The sequence below is a fragment of the Silurus aristotelis genome (genome assembly GCF_946808225.1).
Source record: "Silurus aristotelis genome assembly, chromosome: 17".
NCBI classification, from domain to species: domain Eukaryota; kingdom Metazoa; phylum Chordata; class Actinopteri; order Siluriformes; family Siluridae; genus Silurus; species Silurus aristotelis.
The window spans coordinates 21181805-21197770 of NC_139590.1; the positions used below are offsets into that span (position 1 = coordinate 21181805).

Below are 15966 nucleotides of genomic sequence, written 5' to 3' on the forward strand. Positions count from 1 at the left end.
AAAAAAACCCAACTCCGATACCACCTATTCAAGGACACCCCTGATTCAAATCAACATCCATTTATTTAATTTGTAACTACTGAAAAAAATGCATCACCATAGCAGTTACAATGGGATGTGTATCGCAGAATCGTTTATCACGATATGGACAGTCTATCGATATATCACTCAGCCCTATGGCAAGTCACAATCAATCGAACAGGTAGTTAACACACAGATCTGTAGATCTCAGAGGACAAATCTCAGTTCAGTGATCTACCGAATTATTTCTCGTCATTGGTACATTACATTGCAAAAAAAAAGTTTGAATGAGTGAGATTTTAGACTTACCAGTCCTCGCATTGTGCCCCAGCTAATAATTTACTCATGTGGACTCTAACTTATATTGTTCACATCCACATTATTTCACGCTACATCTCTGCCTGCATTTCGGTTCTTCCTCCGCGACATGGAAGTTGCCTTAAACATATCCTGCCAAATTTTCCTCTATTTTTATTTATTTCTCGCCCGCAAACTTCCTAAAGCGCGAGTAGCGACACCGGAGCACGCTGGAACGGGAAGCTCGAGTTACCATAGCAACTCCATGCAAATTAGGGGCGTGTGCTTCAAGGACGGTAAAAGGTGAAAACGGGCGGAGACTGATTACCATAATAAATTAATGCACGAGCTTGGAAAGTTTCTAGAATGTTGTCATATTTGTATTTATTTATCCCTGCTGAAGTAAATGAGCTATTAAATAACATATGTAATTATATAAACATAAGCAATAAAAAGTTTTGTAAGATTTGTAAGAACTTGAAAAATGTTTGTTTGTTTGTTTGTTGGTTAGCTATATCCAAAAACATTTTTCCCCCCTCAAAGAAAGGACATAAATGAAACCAACAAAGATGAATGAATAAACAAATAAATACATATTTTCCAAAAAATCTGTACATTATTACTTTTTTTACATTTAACAAATATTTATTCTTATCGTATTCATTAATATAAATTTATTTGTGATTTTTTTTTTTTAGATTATGTTAGATCAGTGTAAAGTAATGGCACTAAAAAAAATAAAAAATAAATTAACAAATACATTTTAATAATTGTTCATTCATTTATTTACTGAATAATATGACACATAATACTACATTTGTTTTTGAAGAAAAGTTTCACTGTTTGTATGTTTATTTTATTTTTTTGAGAAATAAATATAGAATACCAATCGTCCAATCACGTGACAGAAAAAAAACACAACATAAACAAAAATAAAAGCAAATAAATATATTAGCAGACAAAATTTTGTATTAATTAAGTAACTGATTAAAAGGTTTATTAATTCTTGTGGAGTATTATGTGTGCGTTCGTTTATAGAGAGACCAAAATCGAACAAAAGTGAACGATTTTCTCACGAAACAATGAGAAATGCATAAGTTATTAATTTCTGTGTGAATAAATACTGTCTTTTGCCTTTTTGTTTATTACACACACAACATGACAACCATTTGGTTTCAAATAAACTACTTGGAAATTTCAATCCAATAAACATATTTTAAAGAACAAAACTGTCCATTTGGATCCCATGTGAGCATGATTTAAATATGCATTTGCAAATTTGCTTTCGATTTCAAATATGTGAATATTTTATTCAAAAATGTGTTATGGTATATCAATAATTACATGTAGTTGCACATATATTCCTTTGACCCAAGACGTTCAGAGATGTGAAACAGCTAGCATGAGCCGTGTGTGTTTGTGCTCGCGTTAAATCTCACAGCCATCTGATTACTACTGTAAGAATATTAAAGACCTGCTGCTCATAAATTCATTGCTTTTTCGAACAGTAATAATAAATCCCAAACTCCTCTACTAGGAAACAGCTGTTCTTCATACAGCCATGGTCTAATAGCAAGGGAAAAGGTGCAGTCCCATCATAAACTATGCCTTCCCTCTATCTTTCCCCCTCATAAAGATGGTCAGTTGAGGTGCACCTCCTATCACCATGCTCCAGATGTGGCCCTGCCATCGTATAATGATGGGATTCATTGGGCAATTGGAAGGAAATCTGGTCTGATTGAGCAAAGGGCTTGGGTAATTGCAGCCGTAAGCATTAACATGGAGCAGAGCTCCGTGTTTGTGAGAGGCGTTCAGTCAGAAACGGCTTTTCATTTTGAAGCTGCTGATTCAACACTTCGAAACACTCAGGACGGGAGACAGTTTAGGTTCAATCAGCCTTTCTGCTGCGAAACTTCTGTGATTGCATTCCCTAATCCTTGGTCTTTGCTTTCCACATTGGGTCGACTGGAAAAAGATTCCACTTTTATTTGTTTGAGTTCACAAAATTAAGTAATACATGTTATTCTTTACCAAGTAGAACCTTTCTAATAAAACAGCTCTTGTTGGGTGAGTTTAATCATACATACTTAACAAGATGCTCTATTGTAGATGTCATGGAGGCATAGTGTTAGTAAATATTACACGATGCTGCCCCCTAGTGGAGGTGAAAGTTCACTACAAATGCTGCTATAGGAAAACAATGAACAAGATGGCCATATTAAAGTTTATACAGATTCTGTTGTGGCACTCTCAGCCAATCAAGAACTATCTTTTAATTCTATTCTAAACTCCATTCATTTGTAATCTAGGATTTGAGCCAATGCTCAGGTGGGTTGTGCTTTTTTTTGTGCTATTCTTGGACTCTCAACCAATCATATGCATTCTACTAAAATCATAGTTAATCATTGGCCAATACCCTGGATCTGGGATTCTAAAGTGAGCAATCACATTCTACAATAGAGTTCTCAGCCAAACCTGGTTATTATAATGATCTAGAATTCTCACGAATCACATTGGCATTTAATTCCGTAACTTCTCAGCCAATCACACAGATATTCTGGAAATCTCAGGCAATCATTCTGGAGCTTTGGAACTCATACTAAAATAATGTTTTTTTTCCCCCCCAGAACACTCAACAATTACACTGTATTATACTCTGGAGCTTTCATCCAATCATGTCCATTTTGGAGATTTTAACCTGTTAGCCAATCGAGTGGATTCAATTCTGGCTCCTTCAGCCATTTACACACGGGCTATTCTAGAACTTCGATCCATCATGTATATTGTGGTGTTCTGTACGTTCCTGTGCTTTCTATTCTGAGACTCTAAGCCAATCATCAATCATAAACATTCTGTTTTTCAGACAGCCTTGTTGGCTTTAGAGTTCCAGAGTCATCAGTCATCAGAATCCGGTGTTTTCAACCCCGACATCATTCCCAATCATTACGCATCACTAATGATCAGAAGTGAATGTTCTGGAACGTGCCATCATTCTTTTCCAGAGCTCTCAGTGAAATTGTCTCTCACAGCACACCGGTCCCTCGCAGAATTTTGATTTCAAGGCACAAATAGTTGCCACAGGAACAAAAGAAGAACAGAACACATATTGCATCTGATATCTGACACAGCGTTTCCACTCGAGTTAGTGGGCGCGTGTTAAGATATGCTCAAACAAGCACAATCACATCGTCATGACGACTTGCCGATAATGAGAATACTCATAAGGAAGACCATGGCAAAGAAGATCCACATGAAGAACCTGTCCAACACCTTGGCCACCTTCTTCCATTCTGCTACTTTTAGGGAGGTCAACTTCTGATCGCGGAAGCAGTTCGCAATGTACTCAACGTTCTTGATGAGCTTCGGGTCTCCTCCGAAACCGCCGCTATGTGGCCCACAAAACATGCAAGGGTCAATGGTAAGATTTGCTGAAGGCAGCTTTTCATCATCAGGACAGCAATGGAGACCAGATGGGTTTCTGGACGGTTTTGGGTTATGCTGAGTTGGTTTCTTTTGAGGGTTCTTTGTATGGCATTTGTCTGTATGCTTCTTCCTCGCCAGTGGTAAGGTGCAGCTCTCGCCAACTTCGTAGACAAAGAAGATCTTGCTCATGTAGCCGATGATGAGCACTTTGGCCCAGCGAGGGACTGGTTTGGCTTCAGCACCACAGAAATGGATGTTCATAATGAAGATGGTGAGCGAGGTGGAGGCCGTAATCATCGTCATCGTCGCTATGTAATATTTCCCTGAAACCGAAGTATTCTTGAGTTAGTTTATTTGTTCATTGAATTCAAACATATTGAAAAACAGAATTCAAACAGATCTTAGAGAGATTCAGTGACCAATTCCAATGAAATCACTAATTTAATTGCGTATGTACGAGATGGTATCAAAAGGTTTGGAGACTGGCTCCGTCTACAAGAAAACACTCTACTTATCTACGTTTACACACTATCACTTTCAAAATGGTCCCCTTGCACAGCAATACAGCGTTTCCAGCGTTCCTGCCACTTCTGGAATGTATCCTGGAAGTCTTCTTCCTGAAGAATCCCAGAGGGCAGATACTCCAAGTTTGACTTCTCCACATGACTCTTCTCATTAGGCTGAGCTTTCTTATTCTGACTGCCTTGAGTCAGGTCACCGTTCATTAGTGATTTTATAGGGTCTTTGGAGGTCAGTGTTTTTGCTTCTTGTTCTTCATCTTGCTTCATTGAACCACCATTGCCATTGACATGCTACGGTAAGCTTGTTTCTAATCTATTTTCTGCCATGGAAGAACTTGATTCAGTTGAACCCTTTTTCATTTACGGCATGCAATTTTGCTGCTTAAATTAAGGCTGCCTTCCAAATCTTTCGAGGAACCTCCATTAAGCTCAGTGTCTGTTATTAATGTGCCATTCCCTGTTTTGTGCTCTGGTTTTGGTGCTACTTTTTGCTCTGTTTCTCATCTTCCTAAACTCTCCAGTGATGTTCTCTTGCTCTTGAAGTGCACGTGCCACTCAAACACCTCGAACAACCCATTGCAGCATCTCCGTATGTTTGCAGATTTGCCCAGTTTCACGCAGAATATTATGTTTGCTCTTTGATACCACCCTGCATTTATGGTGTGTAATGTACGACTGGCTCACCTATGAGTGGAACGCTCTCGGAGGGTGGCATGCTCTCGGCCACCACCAGCTGGAAGACCGTGAGCGCCAACAGCACGGTGACACCCAGGGAGACCTTCTCACCAGAATCTGCAGGCAGGAAGAAGCCAAGAGGCGCCAGGAAGGAGATGAGAAAGCAGGGCAACAGCAAGTTGAAGACATAGAACGAGGAGCGTCGGCGTAACAGCAGCGTGTACGTGATGTCCGGGTAGGGATCCGAGCAGCACCCATACATGATCACATTCTTGGTGGCAGGCATGCCGTCACACTCCCACTCCACGTTCTCTACCAGGTCGGAGAGGTCACCGCTGGCCATTGCCATGGTGATGTCCACCTGGATCAAAAACCAATGCTTATTGTAGCATTTGAACAAACCGAGTAAAAGAGTGGATATATACTGAAGTTCAACATGGCCGTAATTTAGCAAGTACCATAGCTTGTTTACTGAACTGAAAACTGTGCACGTATGTGTACCTGATTGCCGTTATAGGTCCAAGAGCCAAAAGTGAGATTACATTGCTGGCTGTCGAAAGGGAAGTAGGACACGTCCACCACACATGAACTTTTGGTAATGGCCGGAGCATCCCATGTGATCTCACCGGTGTATCGCAGCACAACATTAGTGTCCACTGGACCAGGCAAATCTTCATCGGCTCTACACATGCATATTATTTAAGCCAAAATATACAAGCAGAACGTGTTGAAAATAAAAAGTGGCATAAATCGGTGGTTTTATACTGTACATCTGCATGTGTGACAGAGAATACATCGAACAGGCATAACAATATGACCACCTGCCTAATATTGTGTTGGTCCCCCTTTTGCTGCTTAAACAGTTCTGATCTATTAAGTATTAACAGCCTTAACTTCTTCGGCAGTTTGAGCTACAGGAGCCCGTCTGTCGGATCGGACCACACAAGCCAACCTTCACTTTCAACGTGCATCAATGAGCCTCGGCCTCCCAAGACCATGTCGCCGGTTCACCACTGTTCCTTCCTTAGAGCACTTTTGATAGATACTGAGCACTGCAGACATCCCACAAGAGCTGCAGTTTTGGAGATGCTCTAACCCAGTCGTCTGGCCGTCCCAATTTGGCCCCTGTTCCATCTCTTTTTTTTTTATTCTGCTTCTAACACATCAACTTTGAGCACAAAATGTTCAATTAATATGTTTACTTAATGTGCCTAATATGCCCCACCCACTTATATGTGCCAGAATGAAGAAATAATCAGTGTTATTCACCTCTCCGCTTATAATGTTATGATGTCAATGTTATGCTTGTTCGGTGTAGTCCCCCTATACAGCACTAGGTCTGGTTTCTGAATTCTGAATGCACATTATGTACTTGTTATAAAGCACTACATCTGGTCTCCACACCAGGCTGCTGGGGATGCGAATGACCTCGAGGCCATCATACTCTTCTTTATCCCACTTCAAATAGGCATCATACCATGTCTGCCTTATCCACAGGTACGCTATAAGGACTTGGTTGCGCTCGTCCTACACAAAACACACATACACACAATTAATAATGTACTTAAATAAGTTAAATTCAGTAATAGTGGGATTAGGAGGCTAATGAAACACTGGATGGGTAGTCCGAGATCAATATAACCAATGATGCAATGGCTGAGGGAATTCTCTCACACACTGTGTAAAAGAAGACACACAATTGCATAATCTTGGGTTATTCAAAGGTCTGGCTGTTAAACTATTCCCAGTCATATATTCAAGTCATTCTAATGTGGTTTGAAATTGTAGTTGTACAGAACTACAGAAGTCATTAACTATTGCATGTCCAGAGTGCACGGTCTTAGTGACCATTTTGCAAAGACTACTTAATGTAAAGCATGTGATGGGGACCGTTTCTCTGAGACCATGTGAATTCAATATCATGAGAGTCGAGTAATGTGAGCCATGTCACCTAAATTAGGCCAGAGGGACCAGGTCATGGAGGCCAATTCACAGAGACTACATTATAAGCACCAGGTCATACAGGAGTACAGTACATCATTACATGATGGGACCTACTGTATGTCATCAAGACCCTGTTATCAGGACTGCATTGGACTGCAGACCGTTTCTAAAGGAGCATGTCATAAGGTATGTGACACAAATAGGTTAGGAGGACCATATAGTAAAGTTTGTGTCAAACTGACTGTATTGTGAGAACATTGATTTTAGGAAATAGACACAGTTCCAAAGGTGCGAGACGTAAAGACCAGGACGTAATGGACTGTGTCATGAAGGCTGGATCATCAAGGAAAAACCACATGCTAGTGAACATGCAATGCGGGCTGCATCCAGGGGGCTCATTGACTGAGGCCTACATAGTGAGGACCATATTATCAGGATCATGTTACAGAAGCTGAATCATGGGAACCAGAATATGGGAACCAATTTTTATAGAAACTAGGTTTTTGGGGAACACATTTTTGAGGTCAGGTAAAATTGGGATCTATAGTAACAGGCATTAGAACCACATTGTAAGATCCAGGCCATAGATCTAAAGCAAAGTAATAAAAACATCGAGTGGGGACCTCATTAGGTTCCGCATTACCCTTTCACAGAACATTAACACCGCAACAGAATAGACTGTGTGTACTCACCATGTCTTTAATCTGAGACAATGTGACCTGCAGTGTGACGTTGAGTGTTTTGTCTGTGTCTTCCACGGGCCGCAGAGCACTCGAATAGTTCTCCATAAGGTCATTCAGTAGTTGTTGTGCAAAGTGGCCTTGGGCAGCATGAGCTACTGGACATCAAGAAACACACATCTACTCCATCAGTCAGGGTGGGCACAAAAAATTCTGTCACATGGTTGCTTGCATAACTTTTGCCCTTCATTGAACTTTGAGCAACAACTTAAATTTGAAACACATGTAAATTAGGAATATATCCTAAACCTACTGTCCATAATATTGTTATTTACAACTGTTATGGAAAAAAACCTGATAGATTAAGTTAAAACTGTAAAACTTGGAATTGCTTTAGTATTCACACCTGCTGCAATGACGGGGAACATCAGTGTCTAAATGGACTAGTTAAAGAAAAAATATAGTCGTTTCACAAAAAGGACAAGAGGAATGAGTGGAGAAAACACAACACACTTACCCTTCAACAACATTGTCAAAAAGAACACAGCCACAACTGTGTAGCTCATGATCCAGCTGATGGAAGCATATGTAGGGAAGAAATGGATCAAACCAACGATGTATGCCAGCCAGCATACTGCCCGTCAGATCATGAAACACTGCACCAGGTGGTTTCTTTTTACTCTGTTGTGATGCGACGGCTGTGTCCCAAATGCTCGTTCTGTATTAAGTAGCCTACTACAGATCAATTACTGGCATGGGCCAGAACTGCAAATGGATTAAGAACATTCCTAATATAGTAGGGTACATATGTAAATTAAGGAATAGAATCTCATTAAGCTCTCATTAGAACATATAGTGCACTAGATTGCGTTTAGACATGAATTAATATTTGGATTGAAAAAGATAAACACTTTTCTACTATAAATAAAGTGCACTATACATATATACAGTTTGGACACTTTGGTGATTCAAATAATCTTACAGCTACTGTTACTGTTTCCTGAGCCTACATAGTGCACTTCTCCGAGAAGACAAGCAGAGAGCTGAGTTGCAGCCCAGTGTTTTTGATTGTCAGAAAGAGACCTCACCAGTCGCTCGTGCCGAGACGCAAGAGGATATCACATCACACAGAAACCAGATGCGGCTGCACTCCAGCCACGCCGCCATTCAGCTGTCAATCAGCAGCAGACAGTCAGCGGCGATAACGTGGTCATGGAGGTGGAAATAAGAGGCCAGTGTGTCCCTGGATTGTTTTGTATCATTGTTCATGTTGAACTGACTTCCCTTTATTCATTCAGCCATTCGTCCAGGCTATGTATATGTCAAGTTCTGTATTCATTCATTCATTCATTCATTCATTCATTCATTCATTCATTCATTCATTCATCTGTTTGAACATATTTGGGATTTAGTCTACAAATCTCTAGCATGGTGTTAATTCATAAAAGGTTCCATATTAGATCACGTGTCGTGCAGTGTTTAGATGCTAAGTTTAGTTTGGTGATTTTAGAGTTCTAACATACACACACATGAAAGGAAACCCATACAGGGGCAGCAGAATGGCAATATTGGGTACCTTTGCCTCTTTACAATTCAGGGTATGATCTCAACATGTCTCTCTGGTTTCCTTACTTTTTGGTACATCAACACACGATAGCGAAGAGGCATGAGAGAACTATTCTTGTCTTGAGGTTTGAATATTTTTAAGTGTGGCTTTAAAAAAACGTGACCTCTGACTGAAGCACCGTCTCAGCGAGTGTTCACTGAGCCATCTGTCACCCCTTACACACACCTCAGTAAACACAAATTCATCCGCTCCACGTCCAAGAGATACACTGTTAGCTTTACACGCCATATATGTGTGTATATGTAGATGATTAGGCATGTATTAATGCGTGAACCTTCATTTAGTGGCAACTAGATCCGTAAAAGTCCACGATGAGAGCTTGCTACGATTTGGAAACGTCCCTAAAAATAGCTAGCTGAGATTAGCGAACCAAATTGTGAGAGCCAGGTCATAGTTCATTTCACAGATCTTCAAAGTTGTGTAGTCACAGTCTTGAATCTGAGACAATGTAACCTGCAGTGTGATGTCAAATCTTTCGTCTGTGTCTTCCACAGGCTGTTTAGCACTCGAATAGTTCTCCATAAGGTAATTCAGTGGTTGCTGTGTAAAGTGGTCTTGGGCTGCATGAGCTACTAGACATCAAGAAACAAACAAACTCAAAAAAATGTACAGCCTTTACCTCAGGAAGGGTGGTCCTACAAAATTCTGTCATATGGTTTCTTGCATTAACTATTCCCCCTCCAGTAAATCACATAATATTTGGGAAAATCACTTAATAGAACTAGCTAGGATTTGTAAAAATCCATAGCTAAGATTAGAGAATATTGATAATTATATCTAATAAAAATGAAGAAATATTGAAGGAACATTGGAATTTGTAAAAATCCACAGCTAGTTAAGAGTTGGGGAAATCCACAATGACAGCTAGCAAGATAGCTAAGATAAAAGAATATCCCTACATGTTGCTAATAAAAATGAAGGAATATTTAAGACTGTGACAATTTGTAAATATTCATGAAGATAGCTAGCAAAGAATTGGGGAAATCCATGAACATAGCTGGCTAAGATTTGGGAATATCAAAGATGTTACCAAATCCTAATGTTCTTAGGTATTGTTTGTTTATTAGCTATATTTCGGGATATTCTTTAATCCTAGCTATTTTCATGGATTGTTCCTAATTGTTAGCTAGCTATCTTCAGGGATATTGCCCCAATAGTAGCTAGCTAACTATTATTAGCTAACTAATATTTGTGCATATTCACCATTTATATTCATCTTAGTTAGTGATTTCTTCCTATATTTACAAAAATTAGTTAGTTATCTTCAGGGATGTTTCCTATTATTAGATAGATACCATTTAACAAAGTTAAATTTAGCAGAAACTAGATTATGTTCCCCCAAATCAACCCAGCTGACTAACATTTTATAATTGTCTATAAAGCCTAACTAGCCAGTAACGGAAAATAACGTTAGCCCAAAGGAAGTGCGTAAAACAGGTCAGGTCATTTAGCTAAAGTTAGGGACGGGGATTAAATAAAACTAGTGCGTAAACTTTAGAACGTGACAATAATAAATAACTAAGCTATGGATAATCGTGTTAGCGGAAACCACTAGAGGGGGAAACAAAATAAAAGAAAGATACATTTAGCACGATGAGTTAGCTTCATTAGCCACAAAACTCTTATTTTATTTTTTCCTTAAAACAATAATAAATAAAAGCATTGCCACATTGCTTTAATTTATACAGACTTTAATAGCTTTATTTACAGATGAAATCTTTTCTTTCTTTTGCGGATTCTTCAGTCGGTCCTTTGTTCTGCGAGTGCGATCCCGTGTACTTCTTGACACATTTCGTTTTTGTATTCCGTTGCAGTCTTGATCTTTTTTTGTGTTGTTTTTTTCCCCGATAACGTTATCAGGGTCACGTGTGATATTGGGTTTGTGTGTTTTTCATTCGGAATTAATGGCACTGCGGAAATGAGATTCGCCATAAAAGCGCTTGAGGGATTGCGCAAAAAATGGAAGTGAGCGAGCAGTTTGGGGATCTCCAGCACTCTAGGAGGAACCACATGATCAAGATGAAGAGAATTCCGAAGGGTGGCAATGATGGCAAAAAAATAAATGCGGAATTCTTTCAAGGGGAAAGGGACACTTAACTCAAATAGTTGATCGTATGAGTGCGAGAAGATGCGAAGTCGAAGGCGTGAGAGACGAAGGAGAAACGACAAATGCGGTGCCGAAAGAGAGAGAGAGAGAGGAACTGGAACTCGCAAAATGTGGCATGTCGGGTTTGGGGAGTCAGGGTGCAATTTATCTGTACAGGAAGTAAATCCGACTTGGATTTGGGTGGAGTCGGGGATAATGGGCGGAGATCAGGGTGCTGGAGGTTCAGTTGCTAAGCAACAACTCTGTTGCCGTCTCCACATCCCAGGATTTTGATGACAGCGCCACTATTACTGCGTTCTTAGGGGGGGGGGAAGAGGGGGGAGAAGACAGTAAATTTATTTCATGCTTGTTCTTAGATATAAATATGAACAAAACACATCTTGGAGGTAAAAATTGATCAAAACATACATTTTTTTATTTTTTTTTAATTCTAGAAAATTTTAGAAATTATTTATGATTTTTACATATTATTGTTATTATTATTTTTTATGTGTGCGCGTGTGTGTGTGTATATATATATATATATATATATATATATATATATATATATATACACACACACACACACACACACACACACACAGTATATATTCTGAAGAATGTGTAATACTCACTTTATCAAAGCCCATGGCACACAGTTTTTCTATTTTGCGCGTGTAGTCTGGACTAGAGACTGGTGCCCCTGCGTAAACGTGTGACCAGAGCCGAGCCGTCTGCTTAAACATCTCTGGGTTCTGCTTATACTGAAAACACACAAAACCATGCAGGATGGTACTCAGATGTCAGTAGTTTTCTGAGAAACAGTCTTTATCCATTTATACAAGATCTGGACAAAAGTTTGTGGACACCCGAGCATGAGATTGATATGTGCTTTTTGAACATCAGATCGTATCTGAATTTAAGAAAAAGATCGTCTTTTAAACAACAAATTTCACGTAGTAATGAACGTAGCCTCATTACATTCAACATAGCGTCCCATCGTGATTGAGCTGTTGCTTCTGCACGTGAGCCAGTGAGAAAATTCGAAAATTGGTTCAGTGCAAAGTTTGTCTCATCTGTCAAGAAATAGTGTCGGTGTGTCTGAAGAAAATTTCATTATGATGATAATAATGCTCGTTTGTCTGTATGGTGCGTGACAAAAAGAAGAAACTAACCAAGCATTATAAACACATTTAAAATCAGAATAAAATCTACACAATAATACTGGTAAGTCACTCACACCCATGTCATTTTCTGTTAGCCCTAATTAAAGCAAGTAAAGATTATGTGGCCCTCACAGTAGAAAGAAAAGAAAAGGAGAAAAAAAAAAAAAAAAAAAAAAAAAAAAAAAGGTTGGGGCCCCTGTTCTATACACTGCCCGTCCAAATACTTTTGTCCATAGAATGTATTACAGGTAATGTGCAATGTTCGAGCCACAATGTTTATCTCTCCTGAAGAATCAGAAAATGAATCAACACCTCTTGACCAATCGGAATCGAGAATTTCATACGAAAATTGTGCTAGAAAAGGATATGACGCACACACTTGCCAGATGATTTAGATTTCACAATCTGCTGAAAATATTCGGCCCACCTGATTGGCCACCACCGCATCCTGCGGATCGTCTGGTTCCGCCGCTGCCAATAAAGCCTGTAGGGACAGCAGGACTGTCCGGAGTGTCATGGCCGCTGCCCTGGTGCGCACATATAAAAAGAGACTTGTGTATGACAGTGTACAACATATTAGTTGATAAATGAGGCCACTATTTGGGAACACATGCCCTCCTTACACACACACATGCACACACACTAGCCCAAACAGGCTTACCACTGGTCCTTTAAAATATCCAGACATATGGCACCGGTTACTGAGCTGATGTTGGGATGCCAGATTTTTGTAATAAACCGTACCTGAAGCAGACACAGAAAACATCAGATGCCAGGACCAAAAAATATACATCAACACACGAATACATTAGAAACGTTCTACAATTCTACATCTCAAATTCGATCTAGCTAGCTATGATCAGTCAGAGAAAAAAACGAAAAAAAAAAAAAAAAGATTTTACTGTATATTTTGGCACAAAGGGTGCTTTCTCCCAAAAAATAAAAAAATAAAATAAATAAAATTGTGTTTCACTTTCCAAACCCTTTCTCTCTCTCACTCACACACAAAGGAATGTGTGTCAAATCCACCCAAACCAGATTAGCCTGGTCCTCGCTCACTCACATACCTTTGGAGGATTGAAGGGATACGTTTCTGGAATTTTAATTTCTAGCTGGTATCGTCCACCTGGCGCAGGAAAACATATGCAGAAGGAGATTTTAGGAGAAGCGCTAATCCAAGACATATAACAGAAAGGATCAAACTAGAACTTGATCTAATAATGTAAAGAAACGTTAAGAATATGCAAATACATTGTTTTGGCTTGGTCCAAGTGTGTTGCAATGTGCAAATCGTAAGCTACAGGGGGGAAAAAGAAATAAAAAGAAAGATGGCCGTACGTGGCAGTGACTGTAAAAAAAAAAAAAAAAAAAAAGGATGGAATGTGACCGGACGATGACTTTAACCACAAACTGATCTGCACTTCTTGCCTTCGTAAGGTGTGTCCGGCGGTCCTGCGATCTCCCCCTTCAGTTCTGTGAAGTTCTCATCCACCAGGTCGACTTTAATCTGGTTTTTACTCGTCTGTAGACAAAAGCGAGAAGTTTAAACGATAGAGCCGTGTGTGGCTACCGAGCAAAAACCTCCTCTGTATCACGTCTCTATCACAAGGTGTTTGTGCAGGTAGAAGACAGAGAGCACTTTCCTTTTACTGTCCTCCAAAATACGTTTGTTTTGTTGGTAAAGTAAATAATTTCAAAATTGGTAACGAGACCCATGTTGTCATCTTGTATTCTCATTCCTGTTTTTTTTTTTTTGCAGGAACACTATAAAACTATGCTAATTTCTGACAGGAAATAAGTTGCCATTGTGTGAGTGTTTACTCGAAACGCTACAATTCTCACCGCTTCAGAACGATCAGATTGAGGAGAAAAGGACGCCCTGGAGTCATGCGCCACAAATCCAGATGACTGCAAACACTATGTGAGCTTAGTAAACATGTTGTCTCATGGTTTGCCTTTGTTGCGTGTAACACACACCGTATTTGCAGTTGCGACTCGAACAGTGGCTCTAAACGTCGTGGCTCGATCTGATACCACTAAAGAGCCCGGGGGCAAATTAGGGACACCAACTCTACCTTGAGGAACATTTCTGGACCCTTTAAAGCAACCAGGCACCCTGGAGGTAAGTGGCAACCATGGATTCCAGGTAAATTCAGAAAAAGGTTCGGGTTTGGGCCCATTTTTATATTTTTGTGTTGCACTAAACAAACGGTGTCATGGCATACACACTTTTAGTGTGCATGGTAGGGAGGAGCGATACCAAAAATGGCCATGAGACGACGTGGCGTTCTTCAGCTACCACCATTTTCCTACGCAAAACAATTCCGAATGACTTTGAGCAGCTCTTTATGGACTATATGAAAAATGTATCTGCCCTCTTCCACATACACTACACGGATTAGTGACTATGTAAACGTATCATTCGGTAGAAAACAAACGGACACGAAAACATGTCGGAGCCTTCATATACATCGTTCCGAAGTCCCATCCCATTTACAGGTTCTCGCCCACTTTTGCGCCCGCTCCTTGTTCGATTTCGAAAAGAAAAATGCGTAGAAAGTATCCCAAGAACGCTGCTTTGTCTGTATGACGAACGTGGAAAGACGGGTAGAAGAAAATCGCTCCTATTGAGAAAATATATATATAATTAAGATCGATATTTTGGTCTGAGAATCGGTCGTTTCGATACAACCAAGGTACCGAACGCATCGATACTTCAGGTCCGTATCGCACGCCGTCTTGCGATTTTTTTTGGACACGAAGTTCCCGGGATAGACTCCGTATTCTTGCTGTATGTCAATGAATCTCTGAATCCATGTAGAATTCCTGCTTCTATCTAGTCTTTGGGAATTTGCTTCATATCCCATTGAGTTCATCTTTGGTAATTTGGTGAATTGTAAATGAATGCACATATAATCCATACTGTCCAACGTACACTTGAGAATGAATTCCCTGAAATCATTCATAAAATTAGGTCAGTTTGCAGTCAGATGGGCCTGCTTTCTGGCTTGCTTGCTTCTTTCCTTCCTCAAACATTAGCTTGTGAGGAGCTTAGCCTAGCTTACAGGAAAGCAAAATATACAACGATATGAAACTTGTCAACGTCGTAGAGTATTGGTTGGAAGAAATAACTCAAACAAGGCAATGTTTCCCGTCGATATCCACACGAAATGAGAGTATTTTCATTGAAACTGAAAAAAAGAAATAAAAGAAATAATGCTAGCTAGAGGTTAACTTGAGCATTAGCACCAAGCTAGTGCAGTACAGTAAGTGAGAGGAAGTTATGTGTCTGTTAGCTTAGCATATCAGATCAGGCAAAAGGAAATAAATAAATAAATATTTTAAAAATGAGGTGTAGAAAAACCGACCTCTTCGCTTTTTAGGACTTCTTTAAATTCCCGTTTTATCCTCTGCACCGCGATGTTAGCCATGCTGGGGTGTGTGTGTGTGTGTGTGTGTGTGTGTGTGTGTGTGTGTGATACTCACAGCCCCCTCCTGTCCACACATGCTACAGCGCCTCTTCGGT

General features: G+C 39.8%; 3 protein-coding genes across 5 annotated transcripts in view; all 3 read right to left on the reverse strand.

Annotated features, from left to right (window-relative positions):
* Positions 1–592, reverse strand: part of LOC310739820 (putative methyltransferase NSUN7) — a 37973-nt gene extending 37381 nt beyond the window's left edge. For both annotated transcript variants that reach the window (XM_083566036.1, XM_083566035.1), the window contains exon 1: positions 331–592. In XM_083566036.1, the coding sequence (XP_083422162.1) occupies positions 331–342 (12 nt within the window). In that variant the 5' untranslated portion in view covers positions 343–592. The remainder of the gene's footprint in view (positions 1–330) is intronic.
* Positions 593–1099: 507 nt separating this feature from the next.
* LOC310739831 (neuronal acetylcholine receptor subunit alpha-9-II) lies at positions 1100–9770 on the reverse strand. Its single transcript, XM_083566059.1, has 7 exons — positions 8650–9770; positions 7574–7716; positions 6310–6464; positions 5439–5619; positions 4947–5298; positions 1412–4064; positions 1100–1323 (listed from the first exon to the last, which is right to left on the reverse strand). The coding sequence occupies exons 1-6, from the start codon at positions 8726–8728 to the stop codon at positions 3508–3510; spliced, it is 1467 nt and encodes a 488-aa protein (XP_083422185.1). The 5' UTR covers positions 8729–9770; the 3' UTR covers positions 1100–1323; positions 1412–3507.
* Positions 9771–10786: 1016 nt separating this feature from the next.
* Positions 10787–15958, reverse strand: ube2ka (ubiquitin-conjugating enzyme E2Ka). 2 transcript variants are annotated; one of them, XM_083566076.1, is made up of 7 exons: positions 15809–15958; positions 13869–13962; positions 13508–13566; positions 13102–13184; positions 12868–12967; positions 11910–12038; positions 10787–11592 (listed from the first exon to the last, which is right to left on the reverse strand). In XM_083566076.1, the coding sequence occupies exons 1-7, from the start codon at positions 15869–15871 to the stop codon at positions 11518–11520; spliced, it is 603 nt and encodes a 200-aa protein (XP_083422202.1). In that variant the 5' UTR covers positions 15872–15958; the 3' UTR covers positions 10787–11517. The 2 variants fall into 2 exon arrangements, with proteins under 2 accessions (XP_083422202.1, XP_083422203.1); XM_083566077.1 differs by lacking the exons at positions 13869–13962; positions 15809–15958 and adding an exon at positions 13692–13812.
* Positions 15959–15966: the final 8 nt, after the last annotated feature.